The 17,917-nt window shown below is 34.2% G+C and overlaps 1 protein-coding gene across 1 annotated transcript in view; it reads left to right on the top strand.

Moving 5' to 3' along the window:
• The first annotated feature begins 2,514 nt into the window (after positions 1–2,514).
• The window catches only part of Dach2 (dachshund family transcription factor 2), a 691,399-nt gene continuing 675,996 nt past the window's right edge, over positions 2,515–17,917 (top strand). Inside the window, exon 1 of the mRNA XM_060375452.1 lies at positions 2,515–3,132. Coding sequence (XP_060231435.1) covers positions 2,636–3,132 — 497 coding nt within the window. The 5' untranslated portion in view covers positions 2,515–2,635. The remainder of the gene's footprint in view (positions 3,133–17,917) is intronic.

Genomic DNA, 17,917 nt, shown 5'->3' with positions numbered 1-17,917 from the left:
GATATTCAAATACAAAGGAAATGAAATGAAGCTCTATGTATGGATTTTAATACAGTCTCAAACCATAGATAGTAATAACAGAAATAAAGTCATCAAAGCATCAAGAAATCCAAGAACACACTATCTGGAGCCTTGATCTAGATATCTTTAGTTAAAGTATCACTTAAAATGACCACATTAATTTTCTACAGGACTGCAGTGGGAAGAAATTCAAGTAATGAAATTAACAGTGTTTTCTACATTGAAGACTTGAAAGAGCTGTTACTCCTTCAATGATCACTGGCTAATTTGAGACTCTATTAGTTCTACTAGAATTTTGCCATTAATATCTTATAACAATTAAAAGATTGTTATAAACCTGATAGATACATTAAATACAAAACATTTAATTTATGTCTTTTCTAACATCAAAATGCACTTGTTTTCTAATATGAGAAATTAGTGCAGTCTTACATATTTCATACTTTCTTAAGTATGAAATATCTAAACAACTAAAGTCTTGTTGCTGAAAACTCTCAATTACTATAAAAGAAAAGCCTTCATAATGTAGGTGCAGGGAACTGTTTGACTTCAGGATTATCAGTTTAGAGTTTTCTCAAATAAAACTTTATATAAACCTTATTCTCCTGGAAACTTTGACTGCAACATCACCAGAGGTGTATTTCAACACATCATTTAACAGCCATTCTTTTAAAATATCTCTTGCACAGATTTGAGATTTCTTTTTTAAAACGAACATGGAGTAAATACCAACAAGCATGCTGGTACTTTCAAACTGTCTTTGAAAACCACCACATTCTGTAGAAACCTTTTCTTCTTCTGCCCTATCCTCTTGGTGCCCTTCTATCTTCTCATTTTCCTCCCAAGCGTGTAGCAAGTGAACAGAAACAATTTCATGCCTTTAAAAATGATTTGTGATTGAATATATTCCACTCTATTACTTCAGGGTTGCTTATTCTTGTATTCCAAAAGCCACTATCTTCATGAGTTCTTCACTTTTTGACCTCATTCAATTTGAAATAGAATACTATGAGGAGACTCAAAAGAAAATTTGTAATACTTGGTTGATGAAATGACTGAAGGAAAAGGTAAGCTGTAGATAGACAGAAACATCTTACTTAAGGTATCTTCAACTTATGAAATGAGGAAAAGGACCATACTCACTCCCTCTCTTTGATAGTGTTAAGTACAACTAGCACTAATAAAACTTAGCAAGTTTCAAAAAGTATTTATGTTCTGGAAGAATATCAGAGAATTTATGTAGCTCTATAGGTGGTAGCTATTGTAAATGAATGAAGCCTGAATATAATGCGGTGAATAACTACCCCTTTCTCCAGGAGAAAATAACAAAGTAGATACCTTTCGGTTTAATCAAACCTTGACATGGAATTTAAAAAAAAACTTGGATAAGGCTACTTAACCATGATATGTTGTATAGAAATGATCATGCTTTTCTTCAGGCATGTATCCTATTCAGAATTTTTTTTTCAGTCTGTTCTTGCTAGGTAGGGTAATAAGAATCCTGAACTATCATTTAGAGTATAGAGACTTTGAAATGCCTGAGCCATTCACTGGTCTGAGCTTACTTGGGAGGAAAAACAAACAAACAAAAAGTTCGTTCGGATTGTTAACATCTGTCCTTATAAATTATGTACTATTTTGAGTCTTTTGGTGATATTAGGGCTAGACTAAGGTATAGTGCGCGCTCGTGCAACACATGTACACACACGCACACACTAACAAAACAAAACTCTTGTCTGTTTCAGAACAGTGGCAGAAATGCTGTAAAACAGTTTGCCCATCTGCCACAGAGGCTCCCTACCACGCTTCCTGAGGGTCCTAGAGTTGGGACCAGCAATTCTGATAGGAATGCCAGAACTCTGGGGAGTGGTCCCGTGAATGCTGGAGAAGGAATGAATTACAGCAAGTGAGCTAAGTGGGTAGGAGAAAGGCTGAATTGTTCACTTGTGAACTCACTGGGCTCTTTCTTCTGGATACTGGGTAAAACTACCTCTTCGCTCCGCCGAGTTTGGGAGAAATGTGCAAGAGGAATTAGATCTAAGTCACTTTCCTTCACCCAACCCGGTGCGAGATGTCTGGGGCGAGCGTGTGGGGTGCAGGAGACACATTTGCTAGTCCTGCTTGTGACCCCGTTTGTGACAGGCTGGAAGCGTAGTTCCCTCTGAAACCTGACAAATGGACACTGCTCCGATTGCCAGGCCATAAACCGAGGCACCACACCGCCCTTTCCTAGCGCTCCACTTCAATTCATCTAAAGCCCTAAACAGCCTCAGGTAGGCAGAGGCTGGCTGGGGAGTCTCCACCCCTAGCAGGCGTCAGCCATTCAGAGTGCACAAGCCCTGAGGGGGTGGGGTCCATTGGAGGGGGATCGCTGCCAATCTCCGGAGGGGGTGTGTTGGGGGTGGGGTCTTGGGCAGCCGCGGGTCGAAGCTGCTCGCAGTGTGTGGGGTGGTGGTTAAGCAGGAGCTGGAGGCAGCCGGCTTTAGACTTGAGAACAGTTCAGAGAGTCCGAACGTGTCTGAGAGAGAGACAGAGTGAGTGAGTGCAAGGGTACCTAGAGGAGTCAGAGCAAGAAAGCTAGGGCCACTAGAGCTAGGCTCAAGACATAGTGACCATGGATGTCTCCACATCTCCGGTGATCTCTACAACTTCCAGCAGCGCCGGCGTCCCGGGGGGATTATTCCGGGCTGAACCTCTGTATTCGTCTCCAGAAGAGGCCCCTCGTCTAACCCCTACTATGATCAACAATTTCATGGCCAATAACCACAACAGCAGTGTCGTGGGTGGCGGGATTGGTGGTGGTAGCAGCAACACCAACACTGAGTGCCGGATGGTCGACATGCATGGGGTGAAGGTGGCTTCATTCCTGATGGACGGCCAGGAACTGATCTGCCTGCCTCAAGTCTTTGATCTTTTCCTCAAGCACCTGGTGGGAGGGTTGCACACGGTGTACACCAAGCTGAAGAGACTGGATATATCCCCCGTGGTGTGCACTGTGGAACAAGTTCGAATCCTCCGCGGGCTGGGGGCCATCCAGCCAGGAGTGAACCGGTGCAAGCTCATCACCAGGAAAGACTTCGAAACTTTGTTCACCGATTGCACCAACGCCAGGTGAGACACTAATTTCTTAACTCTCTTCTTAACCCTTTGCCCTCTTCTGTATGTCTTATCAACCTTATCCAACTTTGTAGGGACTGAGTTTTGCTTCTTTGCAATGTAAGCGGCGGGGTAGAGAGAACTAGAAGGGCTAATTAATTGCCAGTCTTTTCTAGGTTGCATTCAGAGGTAGGGCTCCAGTCTGAAAAGAGTCCCGCCCAAACTTCAGTTGCAATCCTCCACTGAAACTTTACAGCCTTTCGCCAATATTTTCCATGGCTTTGTGGCTGTTTGTGATAGTTATTTTCTTTATCTGGTTTTCTTTCCAGCTCTTTTGTGGCCATAAGGGTCAGATCGGATAGTTTTTCTTCTGAACACGGAGACCAAGGGCTTTCTTGTGGTAGTTGGGAGCTGGCTGAGCTGTAACCCGGGCTCCTAAGCTGGCAACCGACAGAAAATAGCTTTTAGGGTCTAGAAGCCATCCCAGAGGGTGATTCCATCCCAATCCTGTATATTTGTTGTGAGAGTGTGTGGGATGTGTGTGCTGTGATGGTGGAGGTGGTGTGGTGTGTGTGTGTGTGTGTGTGTGTGTGTACACGTCCGCTGGTAAAAGTGCTTGAAAGGACATAACCTCATGTCTGATATGCAAAGCTTCCTGGTGCATGGTAAAGTAGTCCTATTTAAAAAAAAAAAAAATAACGAGGATAGATGCCACTTTCTTGGAATCCTCCCTTTTGGGCCACTTGCAGAGGTTAATGTGTGGCGTGGAACGCTAGGCTGAGACTAGGCTGAGGCTTGGTATAGTAGGCCTTTTTTTTTTTTTTTTTTTTTGTGAGGATGAGCCAGCTCCTTCATTCAAGACAAACCAGTTAGAAGGATCCCATTTCCTTCATTTCCCCTCAGAGAGGACTGTTTAAATAATAACAGTCAGCTTCTCAGGTCATAAGCTTACCTCCTTGATAACACAATTTACAAGTGCACTGGAGACTAAGTGTTCATTTGCAGTCAGAAGCAACTTATGTTTGATGTTTCGAAAAAAAAAAAGAAAGGAAACTATGTTGAGCATTATTTGACATTCAAAAATATGAGTTAGTAATTTTAGTGTTTATTTCATCTCCAGTCTGGTAATATCTCAGGAAAGCAATCATTTAACACATGAGATTAGAGTACAAACGAAGAAATCACAGTTCCTGGGTGACTTGAAGAAGCAAAGAGCTTTGCTGTAAAGTAGCAACATAGTTTATCATTTTATAAAGAACTTCTGTTGAAGTCTAATCTCACAATGCACTTTTAAGTGATGGTGTTTCTGGATCTGTGGACTGAAACTGCAACTACATTATCATGTCTGTTATAAAATCTAAATTACTGTTTTTAGCAGAAATGAACTGATAACTTATAGGCAAACTGTTGCTTATTAGTACAATGAATAAAATATTGCTACAAAATTTACAAGAGATCCTTGTGTTCCTTCTGAGCAAATTCTGTGTTCAAGCAGCCAAACAGAGCCCAGTTCAGAGGGAAACTCCTACCCGATTCACATGCAAGACTTACAAACCTGGCCTTTACGGTGAACTTTTCTTAAGGCAGATGGCTTAAAAACACAGTGAATAATAACCTCCCTCAATAAAAGACAAAATATAGGTTTTAAAAACAGAAATATTTTATGGAAAATGGAAAATTTTCTTTTTGATGACAAAGAATATTACTAATACACAAAGTCAATGAGTTACTGTAACTTCTAATGGAGCCCATGTTATTCTTTTATTGATTTTCAGATACACTCACATGAAAAATAATTTCAGAGAGGAAAAGCCATATTTATCTTTCCTCTTTCTCCATCTTCATCTTTCTCTCTTCAGTGTCTTCTTTCTCTTTTCTTCTCTCTCATCCTCCTATCCCCAATGATTACTTTTAAAGTGAAAATTTTTATACAGGGACTTTCCCCCACTTTCTGAATAATTAATTGCCTAATTCCTGAAAAATATTTATGAGTTTCATTCTAAAAGTAAATAGGTTATTACTTCATTGTGACTTTGATGTTTTTCTAGAAATAAGAACTTTTCTTAAATTTTAATGAGACATGAAAAAGAAATATGATAATTTACTTAGTATCCTGAAACAGGTTGTTCTATAGTATTTTAGGATCTTATTATAATAGATTTTAGGTTACTGTTTTAATATGATTAAGCTTTATTTATTCCTTATCATTTACATAGCAAACATTTTTATTTGATTTTGTATAACATTTTGGTAAAAAGTATTAAATATGGAGAAATGTATTTATGATATGAATTGTGAATTCTATTATATTTTATGTTTTGAATAATTGCCTTGAAAGTATTGAAATATATAATTGCAAAAATTATGAATCCTACTTTATGAATACAACACATAGAGAGAGTGAGGAAAACTACTAGAGAGAAATACACATAACACATATATTGTAATTTTTAGATAGGGAAAGAGTACAAATACTAGAAAAATCTAATTAATAATAATATAACACTAGCAAAATTTCCTGATGCAAATGTTCTCTTAAACATTTTAATAAAATTGCAAAATATGATACTTACTAAAATACTTCCTGACTGTAGGTAACAATGTTTACAAAACGTATGATTTTAAATGAAATCTGAAGTTAATATTTAGGTCAACATTATTTTTGTGACTTTTTAATTCAGTAAAAAGAGAAGTGAGAGGTATAAATAGGCAGTAGGTTCAGAATGGAAGCATGGAGTAGGTGAGACACAAAGTCAGTAATAGAAGAGAAATGCAGTAAAGAGCAGAATTATATCATAAAGGAGGAAAAGATGGAGGGGAAGATCATATAAACATATCCAAGAATATGAATGATGTTCCCAATGTAGGTTTGCCTAAAGAGTATTGTTCATCAGGATTTATGACTTAATTCTTCTAGCTAAAGGTGATGAAGAGGAGCGTACAAGAAAAAAAGTACACATTCAGTTGAGTGGAAACTCATTCTGGTGGATAAAATTTCATAAGATACTATTGGAGGGCTATTTTTATAATGGTACTATTGGCAATTTTCTTTTCCTGATAATAAACACATACTCCTTCTTTTTCAAATATGTGGTGAAGAGTATGTGTCCTGACTAGAATGTTTTTAATTTGTACTGTTCTTATGTTATCTCATATAAAATGGATCATTTTCAAATATTTTATTTTCAGAAAATTTAATATATTGCCTTGAAGTAGCTTTTTGATATAGTTTAGTATAATTCACGCCAAAGAAACATAAGTAATCAACATCTATCTATCTATCTATCTATCTATCTATCTATCTATCTATCTATCTATCTAAATAATCATTTCTTGGATAGTACTAAGAGTCATGATAATAACTGTAGTAGAGTCATAAATTTTACTCAATTACTGAAACATTCAAAGTTGCCTTCTCAGAAAAGAAGTTGTGCAATAATGTGCACTTCATCTACTAAAGAATAGTATAATAAAACTCCTGATCATGTACTATTCTGTTAGTTAAGCTTCATTACAATGATGCCTTTGAAAAGGGCTATACAACATTTCACTTCATGCTGCTTGACCTGAAACTGAATAATGAAGACATTATTTTTATGACTATTAAGAACATGATGATTTTAAAGATCCCCAATTCAAATGAAAAAAATCTTTTATATTTTGAAGATCAATTTTTCTTTCATTGTTTTACAGGAAAACTTGGAGATTTTAATACCAGAGAGAGGCAAATTCAGATAGCATATGTCTAAAATCTTCACTCTTTGTGTACTGGATCTTCCTTACTATATTCTCCCAAGTAAAAGAGCAGTCATACACTAAAGGACAAATTGGTCCTACTAAATATTCAAATAGATGAACACATTTTAGTGATATTTCTTTTTAATCTACTTGCTTACATAAAAGTAACACTGTCAGATTTCAGGATCAGCATTTTGTTTCATTTGAGGAGCAATTAATTAAATGCTATTCAGCCACAAGTATAGTTAAATAGATGCTTGTAGAAATAAGAGTGTATGATAAGACAACATTATAATAATTATTTGGGGACATGATGTAATATTATTCAAACAAAAATTTGTTTTTACAATTAAAATTCAAAATGGTTCACTTGTCATTAATTTGACAATATACAAACAGAACATACAGCTTTTTGAAGTTGTAATAATTTTATGTGAATTTACTGACATTTACAATGCTTAAAATATTTTTAAAAACTAGAAAGATGTTAATTGTAAGCACTCAGTGAATTTGGCTTTGCATTCAAGCTTGATGCATTCTTTAGAGTTCATGATCCACATAGACTAACATTGTTTACTTTGAAACTTGTTTTGTATGTAAAATAAAAATAAGCATCATCAAGTTTTTAAAGAGCTTGTATAACTTTTCTAAACTGGTTCTTTGTATTACAGATACTTTTACAGATAATAAAAATGATATAGATATGAATCTGGGCCATGAATGTATATCTTTTACTTCATAGATTGGTGATGAGGTAGTCATTGTCTCTTAAACCACATAATCAACAATCCTTAGTTTTAATTAGAATAATGGTGCTAATATTACAATTATAACATAGTAGTCATATGTCAATGTATAAAACTTCAATGTTTACCTTTATCTTAACCGTACAATTCTGCTTAATTTTTTAATTTAGTTAGATATGCTAGTTAAATAACTAGATGGGATGCTCATGTTTACCTCAAATATTTTTATCTTAGGTGATGCATGTGACAGAGTAATACATATTTGGAGATTTATATATGATATTATTCTCAATGCACAAACAGTACGTGGATACAAATAGATAATTAGAATGTTATTATCTTCAGACATTAATATTTTACATGCTTTTCTATAAAAAATTTCGAGTACTTTAAGCAGAAGTCAAGTTTGATTATTTGGTTCTGTTTGAAGTAATCTTATTTTATCTGGATGCTTTAAAAAGCTTCTTGCAGATGAGTATAATTGTGAGAATCCCTAATCACAATACATTTCAATTGGCACTATATATCTCCAGTGGCACTTTATCTTGTTTATAAAGACACATATGATTTGGGTTTGTTAACTATACATATTTCAAATATGTTTAAACAAACCTAGTTGTTTTGAAACTATCGATATTGTTTTTATAGCTAAAAGTCATACCCAAAGAAAATTAGGTATTAATGATATTCTTGTTGCATATTCAAAAGGTCTCTAGCAGCATTTTTTTCTTCCTCCTTTTTTCAGTTTCACCAGCTCAGCCTGCAAAACTCTTCACTGTCACTTCAGATCACACAATTCTACAAAGATAAAACAACATTAAAACACATTTGCTTTGGAAGGGAAATTGAACATTTGCACCCAATAAGCCTGATTGTGGAACTGCATGCAAATGGTGTTTTGATTTATCTCTTTTACACTTTTTTCCATTTGAATTGATCTTGCATTAATTTCACCAAGTGGCTCTGTGAGGCTGCAGATGTTGCCCTGTGTTTAATAAATCAATGAGACAGATCTGAATGAATCACTTCAGATGGATTCTCTGCTCGGTTTGATGTCTAGATGTTATTCTTAGCTTGTTATCATGACAGATGCATTAATGTTCCCATACACTGCCAGCAATGTCAAAGAGATTGAAGCTTTAAAGTGGCGGCATCCCTTTTTCCATTTAATGCTAGAACAACTACATTCATATTATTTTATTTAGAAATCAGAGTAAAATACTAAAGCAGTCATAAGATTTGTGTGAAAATAATTTTAATTTTCATAATATACTTTAACCACTCTAAAATGGTGAAACTCAATATATTATAAAACTCAAATTAAAGGGAACCTGCTTAATAATGCTAGTCCATTAATATTTTATCATGAAACAAAGATGAGAATTAGCAATATTTGATTGGGACACATTGAAAATATCATTATAAATAGAATAATACTGTATCCAAATTGAATATAGAAGGGTATCGGCTTTTAAAGCCTTACTAATAAGCTTTATGTTGGCTTAGCGCAGCTGCAATAGAGTTGCAGCTGCAATATAGGGATATGGAACCTTTTAGTATTTAATATTTTCAGCAGGAGGGAGAAAGTCTGTCTATTGTATATTAATCGTTTCCCCACTTTGTGAAACTGAAACATGCTAGAAAATTTCATTTCATCTTAGCATATATAGTTTGTTTACACTAATTATTTGCAAACCATGAAATGTTTTTAACCATAAGCATTCTTCCTCTGTAGTCTAATTTCTTAAGCTAGAGAAGAACATATTTGTACACATATAGTACCTTCATATAAATTTACTGAAATTACTTACTTTCATTAAGCATCATAACTCCCATACTTTTACATTTAACCTCTTGCCTTATTACATTGGTTTTCAGAGAAAAACAATGTCAATTGACATGAAACGTGTATGACCTAATATTGCAAGAGACAGAAATTTTAAGTTAATATCAGAGATTTGAAAATAAAAAAATTCAAAGGAGAGTCAATCTTTGATTTGCTTAATTTTGTGAGGAATGTATATTTTAAGACAACAATATTTAAGGGCAAGGATATAGCTTGATGGCATATCACTTGCCTATCATGTGCAAGGCCCAGGGTTCCAATGGAATCATCTACATAAATAATGAATAGATTTTTAGAAGTATATTCTCATTATAGGAATATACAACATTCTTTAAGGACAAATATATTGTTACTTAGACTAGGACATCAACAAATAGTGTTAAATGATAAGGAAAAGATCATCAATCTTTCAGGAAAAAATTATCTTCAGGTAGTGATTTCAGATGCTCAGAGACGGCTTATGATCTAGTCAAGTATGAAAAGAATGTTAGTATGAATGCGACTAAATTAAGAATAATTCTAGGTTCTTAAATTTTTCTTTAAAACTTGTATGTGCCTTCACAGTAAGGTCTTATATTTCTTTTATAATGGTAAATTTACATATTACAGTTGGTGAAATTATTGTTACAAGAGTGAGGATATATGACTCAATATAAAGTATTTCATATAAAATGGAATATAACATTTAGAGAATAAGTGAATTTATTGCATTTAATAAAACCTCATATATATAATATTGTCTTAACCATTTTCAGTAATATTCATTGTAAAACATCATAAACCTAATGTTTTGTATATATTAGGCAACAAACTCACATTGGCTAAGTGAATATAATCATATACACATATATTGTTTTTGCAGAATTATTTACATTGATATCTGCTCTTTACATAACTGCTACATAAAAGTGACATTAGGTGTGCAGTTGTTAAACATAATCCTGAAATTTTAACTCCAGTGTAAAATCATTTTAATCATGCCATAAACCTTTCACAAATATACATACAAAGGTATCAAAACCTAATATGCTGATTAGATTCTTTGACATGAATTAAGTTCTGATATAAATTGTGACTTCTTTTTGTTTACTTTTACTGAAATCCCAGGGGAGATGTTCTAATGTTTTAAAGAGGCAAGAATTGATAAGTGAAAAAAGACTAATGCCATAAAATTATTCTTAGTTATTCACACTGGTACATCAGCATAATGCATGTGGTATTTAACCTGGGATCTCCTTTTTTTTAGGCAGAAAATACTTTCCTAAAAGTAACTGATAACAAGACAAGATTCCTTCATTCTTTCTAGAATGGAAACAGAAATATACTAAGAAATATGATTCATTATTTTCCTCAGTAATTTGAAGTTTCAATAATATTCAAACTCAAATTTATATGAAGTATCTTCCACACTACCTAATTAAATGAATTATGTATTTTATCAGGTATAATCGATTTTGAAAAGAAAAATTCCTTTTATCTAGGAACCTGGGGGTTGAAAATATTTCTATCTAAGCACTGTTTTGATTACCTAGTATATTAGTGAAAACTGTACTGAAAAATTTTAGTTTCACTACAGGAAAAATGTATAGCACTGGAAAGTTAAAAATGATATACAGTGTTTTTATTGCTGTATGACCTTTTTATTTTTTTACACGTGTTTATTGCTTGGTATATAATGTAGTGTATGTGTTAAGGTATTAAACATTCAATTGAAGTTTTGTCCAATGATCTTATCAGGTTTCTGGCAACTGTTAGCTGGTAATAGCATTTAGGTTACATTTAATCTATCTACTATTTATGTGATGGTTTAAAAAGAAAAAAAAAGTAATATTGATCTGTCTTTGGATTAAAGTTTGAAATGTGCAACAGCCTGAACATAAAAGGCTTTTTTTTTATGATTTTCAGCTTGCCATTGATCTTCTAGTTTTATTGCATTCATTATTTATTAAAAGAATTTGCAAGCTAAACACAACGTTAAGCTAGTTTGCACACAGGGACCGCACTTAGGAAATTGAATGGAAATTGCATTAGAGATGAACATCTGTGCTATTTTTCCACTCATGTGTTTATGGGTTTGTATAAAAGGTGTATTGGATTAATAGTTATATCCATTATGGCCTGTGGCAATATGTTAAATTCTGAGCTTTCAATTATTTTGGAAAAATTATGTTTTCCACGCCTATCTAAATAGTATAGTATTGGCATACAAACTGTTTTTGGATAAATTTGGATTACTATACCACAAGTGCATCATTTATATGCCCTATTTGTGTGATACTCTGTTGCACTAAAATAAAATCATTAAAACTACCCCACATTTATTGGGTAAAATTGTATCATCATCGCTTCCTGACCTTCAGTAGTACACAAATGCAACTGACACAATCCTTATTGTAAGAGTCTTGAGTCAGTTTAATTTCTTTTTTCCCCCAGAACTGTGGATTGACTCCAGTCTCTGAACTCTACCCTCAGCAGAGAAAACTGGAGTTTAATGCAATATTAGATCATTCATAAGAAAGCTTAATATAAGCTTAACCCATAAGATGTTATTTTGTATGTATACTAGACCATGCTCCTTTTGAAAGCATATATATATATATAAGTACTGAAACTTTGTTCTAAATAACACTATCAATATTAAGGAAACCTTGCTTTAATACAATTCCCATGCATGTTCAGTGCCAAGAAGTTTAGTTCCACTCAGTTGTTATCACCTGAACATTCATTTGAGGCCATATGTCAGACCTCAGAGACTCTCCTTTTTTGAATTTTTGCCTATAATTTGAAGGCATTTTATAAAATTATTTCCATATTTATTTAAATTTTGTATTTTAATTAAAAAAGTAAAAATGCTTTCTCTGCCATTTTGAGTCCTCACCATTGATCAGATATATTATGCTGTGCGTTCTGCAGTTATTAATTATATACCATGTGATATCAAGGTATATAAACAAGAAGTGATATTTTTATGGACATATTATGTATTCATGCTATCTTTATCTTAGGTATATAAGACATAATCACACTCTCTTTTATTTTATTTACTAATTTATACAATATTTGAGATTACATGTTTTTCAATACCAGTTGTCAAATAATCCCAAATTTTAGTAGCCATTTCTGAGTCATGTGTATTTTAGTAAACACTAGGATATTTTGCACTTTTTAGAATTATTCTAGGGAAATGAAGCTAAAATATTAAACATTCAATTATAGATAAAAGTTTTAGTTTTATGTAAAGAATCCTCATTTTATTTTTGTTAAAAGTTTTAAACTAATCAGATCTTAGAGCTTTATTTATTTACTTTTTTGGCATTCATTTTTGGTCCTGTACAAGATTATATTTCAAAAATTATACTAAAATAATAAAAAGTTTTTGTGTTAGTAAAGAAGACATTCACCCTTAAATGTTAGTAACTTTAGATACTTTTTATCACAGTACATATATATAAACATTTATTCACAGTACATATATATATATATATATATATATATATATATATAAACATTCTTGTTAATGGAAGTTTGACCCTTTGAAAATAGGCTGTAATCTACTAAACTTTTATTTTGTGGAAATATTTATGAGTACTTGCTAGGTTTTTATTTAAGGAATACATAAAGGAAGTTCATTCATGGCAAAAGTTTATTGCATAGTTAGCTAGTTTTATGCATAGTAAGCTAGTCCTTGGTCTTAGTTTATAAGCCTGTTAGAGTATGAAGTTTGAGCACATAACATATCATAACACACAACATTTTCCTATTAAGTTAATCTGTTTATTTATTTCAGCAAATATTAAGTACCTATTATATTCAAGGTTATTATATATAAACTTTCATAAGATTATTTATGAAATGGAAGGTAGTGTTCCTAAAAGTATCATGTATATTCTTGTTTTTCTCATTTACAAATAACCTAAGTATAATTTTCTTATTACATAGTTAACTCTCAGCTTACTTGCAATGTAGGAAGGAATGGAATCTGATAAATACAACTCAAAAAAGTGGAAAAATAACAATAATGACTTTTCATCCATTATAAAATGTTCTCGAGAATATTTAGCTGGCTCAATGAAGATTGCATATGATATTATTAAATTTTATTTTCTTTATGTGCATTAATGAGGTGGGGTGATAGTGCAGAAACATGTGGAGGTTGAATTCAAGGGTGGGACTGGGAGGAAACAAGGGAGGGGCCTGCAGCCCTGCAGCGCAGATACCAAGTTAATAAATTCTAATAAATAAATATATAAATATATTAAATTAAAATAGATAGATAAATAAAATCACATTGTTTGTATAAAAATATCTATTTCAGACAAAGCATAAGGATACATACAGCAAATACATCACAGCTAATGAAAGCAACTGTATCATATTGATTAGTGATCACTGGCAGTATATTTTTCTTGAATTTTTCCCTTATGTTGTCTGTGAAAAGATCCATGTTCTTAAACAATTTAATATTATCATAGTCTGTTTGCATGTGATAGGTTTGGCAAATTTAATGAGTCCAGTTGTCAATTTTAACATGTTGTTCTGAGCTTAGAAACTATGTGACAAACTTCTATGTGTTAAGTAAACATCTGAGGCTACTAGAGGAATTATGACTTACAGGTTAAAACACATTTGGTAAGTATAGTTTGAAATCAGAGTTTTAGGAAGAATTTCCTAAAACTAATCAGAATTTTAGGAAAAAATAATTAATTCTCAATTTGTAGTTTAAGAAAGTAGCAATATGGTCATGCTATTGCTCATGTCCCAGCACAAGCAGTTATTATTATTATTATTATTATTATTATTATTATTAACTACAATTTATTCTCTTTGTATCCCTGATGTAGACTCTTCCCTCATCTCCTCCTGGTCCCACCCTTCTTCCCACGCCAGTCCCATGTCTCTCTCCTAGTTCACTGGCAGGGGAGGTCCTCCACCACTACTATCTGACCTTAGCCTATAAGGTCTCATCAGGGCTACCTAGATACTCTTTCTCTGTGGCCTACTTAGGACACCTCGCCAGGGGTAGGTGGTCAAAGAGCTGGCCACTGACTTCATGTCAGATACAGCCTCTGCTCCCCTTACTAAGGAAGCCACATGGATACTGAGCTTCCCATGGGCCACCTCTGAGCAGAGGTCTAGGTTATCTCCATGCATGGTCCATGTTTGATTCATCAGTGTCTGCAGGACCTCCGGAAACCATTTTTGTTTGTTTGTTTTTTGTTTGTTTTTTTGTTTTGGCTCTGTTGTCTCCTCGTGGAGCTCCTGTCCCCTCCGGGTCTTTACGTTTCCCCCTTCTTCCGTAAAATTCCCTACACTTTTACATCTCTCAAGGATCTCTGTATTACTAATGCTGCAGTTTTGATGCTTTCTTTGTCCTTTATCATGTATTTTACAGAAAGATTTGATTGTTGAGCATCATTTTTTGAGGGGAAATTAACCTAGTTTTAGAAATCCTTAAAAAAAAAAAAAAAAGAAACACTCCCTTCTGTAAATTGATATATAACATTGGACTTCTCTAAAATGATTTGCAATACAAAAAATACCTGACTTTCAAATGACTTAGAATTTTTTGCTATTCTTTTTATAAATTTTGCTAAATTTGTTCTTCAACAAATTCATATATTTGTATAATACATTCATGTTATTCTCAGACCATCGTTTCTTACCTGCCTTCCATGATGACTAGCTCCCTCCTGCCTAACTGTCCATTATATACATTAATGCATTTTTATTATGTTTTGTGAGCCACTGAGTTTACTAGGAGCAACTGTGTAGCCATGAGTTTAGAACTATCCAATAGAAACTGCTGAGGCATGTTAGAATAGTGAACACTTTGGTCAGTTAGCCGTGAGCACTATTCAGCATAGCAATACTGTAGTAATTTGGTCTACCATGATGGTAAGGGTAACTGACATTCTTTGGTGAAAGTAAGCAGAAGCACATGTTACAAACCTTAACCTGTTACAAAGAGGAAAGTTAAATGAAAGGTTGAGAACATGATACAGCTTTTATGATGTCACACCATGGAGTGTGGCATTGCAATGATGCAACTATTTGAGGGTCACTTAATTCCTGTAAGTAACCCATCCCCAAATCTCTCTCATAAAGACCAAATACCTCATTTGTCTAGTACACTGGACTTTAAGGAATTTCTCATGAAAAAAATAGTATAGAATAAAGTGTAGGAAGTATAGAATGTTTTTTTTTTTTTCATTTTCTTTCTTTATTACAGGAAAACACATTCTCAGGGAGGGAAAAATTGTTGTAATCCACAGGTTAAGATTTTGGATGTGGAACATGAAATGGACAGAACAAAGGGATCTGCTCTTAAATTAATACAACTTCCCACATGCTACAAAATGACAGCAGGAAACACAAACCTCTTCATACCAAAGAGCTTGTTCAAAGGAAGATGCATCTGAAATTGGGTCTGACATACTGGATTCTAGGAGCAAATTATGGTTTTATAATATGGTACCTTTTCAAATGTATTTTAAAAAGAATAAAGACCTATATTAGTAATTTATAAATCATTATATAGGGGTGATTCCAGAACAATAGAAGCAAAATATTTTTGTTATTTTGTTACATTTTTGATACATTAACATCTTTTGTTACATTATTTTGATACATTAACATCTTTTTACAGAAATTAATATTAAATATTTGCACACACCTCATCACTTGCAAGATATACCTGTTGATTAATCAAATCAAAACAAACTCTCCCTATAGAAAATAATTTCAACTTCAAGTAGTCAGTCCCAGTATAAGCTGGCATTTGCTTTGGTGGTTTTAACATTGACAAATTATTCTTTCAAGTTTACTATTAACTGCTCTATATGTTCGCAGTTTCTGGATTCCTTTTATGTTCTCATAGAATGTTTTGATAGAGACTTTTTCACAGAGTTTTTGATTGAATCTCTCATGCTTGAAATCAATCCCTGTGTCTTACATGCGCTGAGCAAGCGCTTTAAAGAACAAACTTCCTATTCTTGCCATGTGTCATGGCTTTCTCATACCTTTTATCCTCTAGGGATACTTTTAGGGAGGCAGAGGCAGAGGCAGGGGCAGGGGCAGGGGCAGGGGCAGGGGCAAGGGCAGGGGCAGGGGCAGGGGCAGGGGCAGGGGCAGGGGCAGGGGCAGGGGCAGAGAGGCAGGGGCAGAGAGGCAGAGGCAGAGAGGCAGAGGCAGAGGCAGAGGCAGAGGCAGAGGCAGAGGCAGAGGCAGAGGCAGAGGCAGAGGCAGAGGCAGAGGCAGAGGCAGAGGCAGAGGCAGAGGCAGAGGCAGAGGCAGAGGCAGAGGCAGAGGCAGAGGCAGAGGCAGAGGCAGAGGCAGAGGCAGAGGCAGAGGCAGAGGCAGAGGCAGAGGCAGAGGCAGAGGCAGAGGCAGAGGACTGGTCTACAGGAAGAATAGCAGGCCAAACAGTTGTCCATAGCCAGACCTTATCTCAAAAAACAAAAACCCAAACCGAAAGAGAGTAACAGGAAAAATTCAACATTCTTGAAAATGTTATTTCCTAAAATTTGTAGTCCAATGTATGGAACTAGAAAAGATCACCCTGAGTGAGAACCCAGAAGCAGAAAGACACACATGGTGTATACGCACTTATAAGTGGATATTAGCCATATAATATGGGATAAACATACTAAAATCTATAGTATTAAATTAGGTAAACAACAAGGAGGACCCTAAGTAAGAGGCTTAATCCTCATTCAGAAGAGCAAAGGGGATAAATATTAGAAGTAGAAGAAGACAAGGAATAGGACAGGAGCCTTCCAAGAGGCTTATGAAAGACTCTACCCATCAGGGTATCAAAGCAGATGCTGACACTCATAGCCAAACTTTGGGCAGAGTGCAGGGAATCTTATGAAAAAGCAGTTATTTTGACTCAAGTATAAGTTGGACATTGCGACCTCTGAAGAGAATAGTAATTGTTTCAGAGTTTAATTTCTTTAAGTACCTTGATATCAATATACTATACATATCATAGCGATATATATATGTACATATCATAGCTATATATACATATCTATCTATCATCTATCTATCTGTCTGTCTGTCTGTCTGTCTGTCTATCTATCTATCTATCTATCTAGAGAGCTATGATATGTATAGTATTCTCACATATGTAGTTGTTTTGGATTGGCCCTTGTCACATTAGAGGACTCATGGTATTTTTGTTATTTTAGGAGCATTATTTTTAATGAGATTTATGTTCCCTTAATACCATTCTGCGATAGTCTACAGTCTTATTTTCTTTGCCCTTATTTTGAATTAAGTGTCTGCTCTGCTGAGATCTCAGTTTGGTGTTTTAATTTTGATTTGTTCTTTAGATTATTATTTTTTTATTTCTAAGTGCATTGTTAGTTTCTAATAGTACCTGTAAAAAAAGAAACTCCTCTGTTTAGGTCTTTTTTGTGTTAGTGAGAAAAATGTAAAAGTGTTTGACATAAACAGACCCAAGAAGAAG

Source organism: Meriones unguiculatus, chromosome X, assembly GCF_030254825.1.
Source record: "Meriones unguiculatus strain TT.TT164.6M chromosome X, Bangor_MerUng_6.1, whole genome shotgun sequence".
NCBI lineage: Eukaryota > Metazoa > Chordata > Mammalia > Rodentia > Muridae > Meriones > Meriones unguiculatus.
Note: the sequence above shows the minus strand (reverse complement) of the source record. Positions and strands in the feature narration are given on the sequence as shown.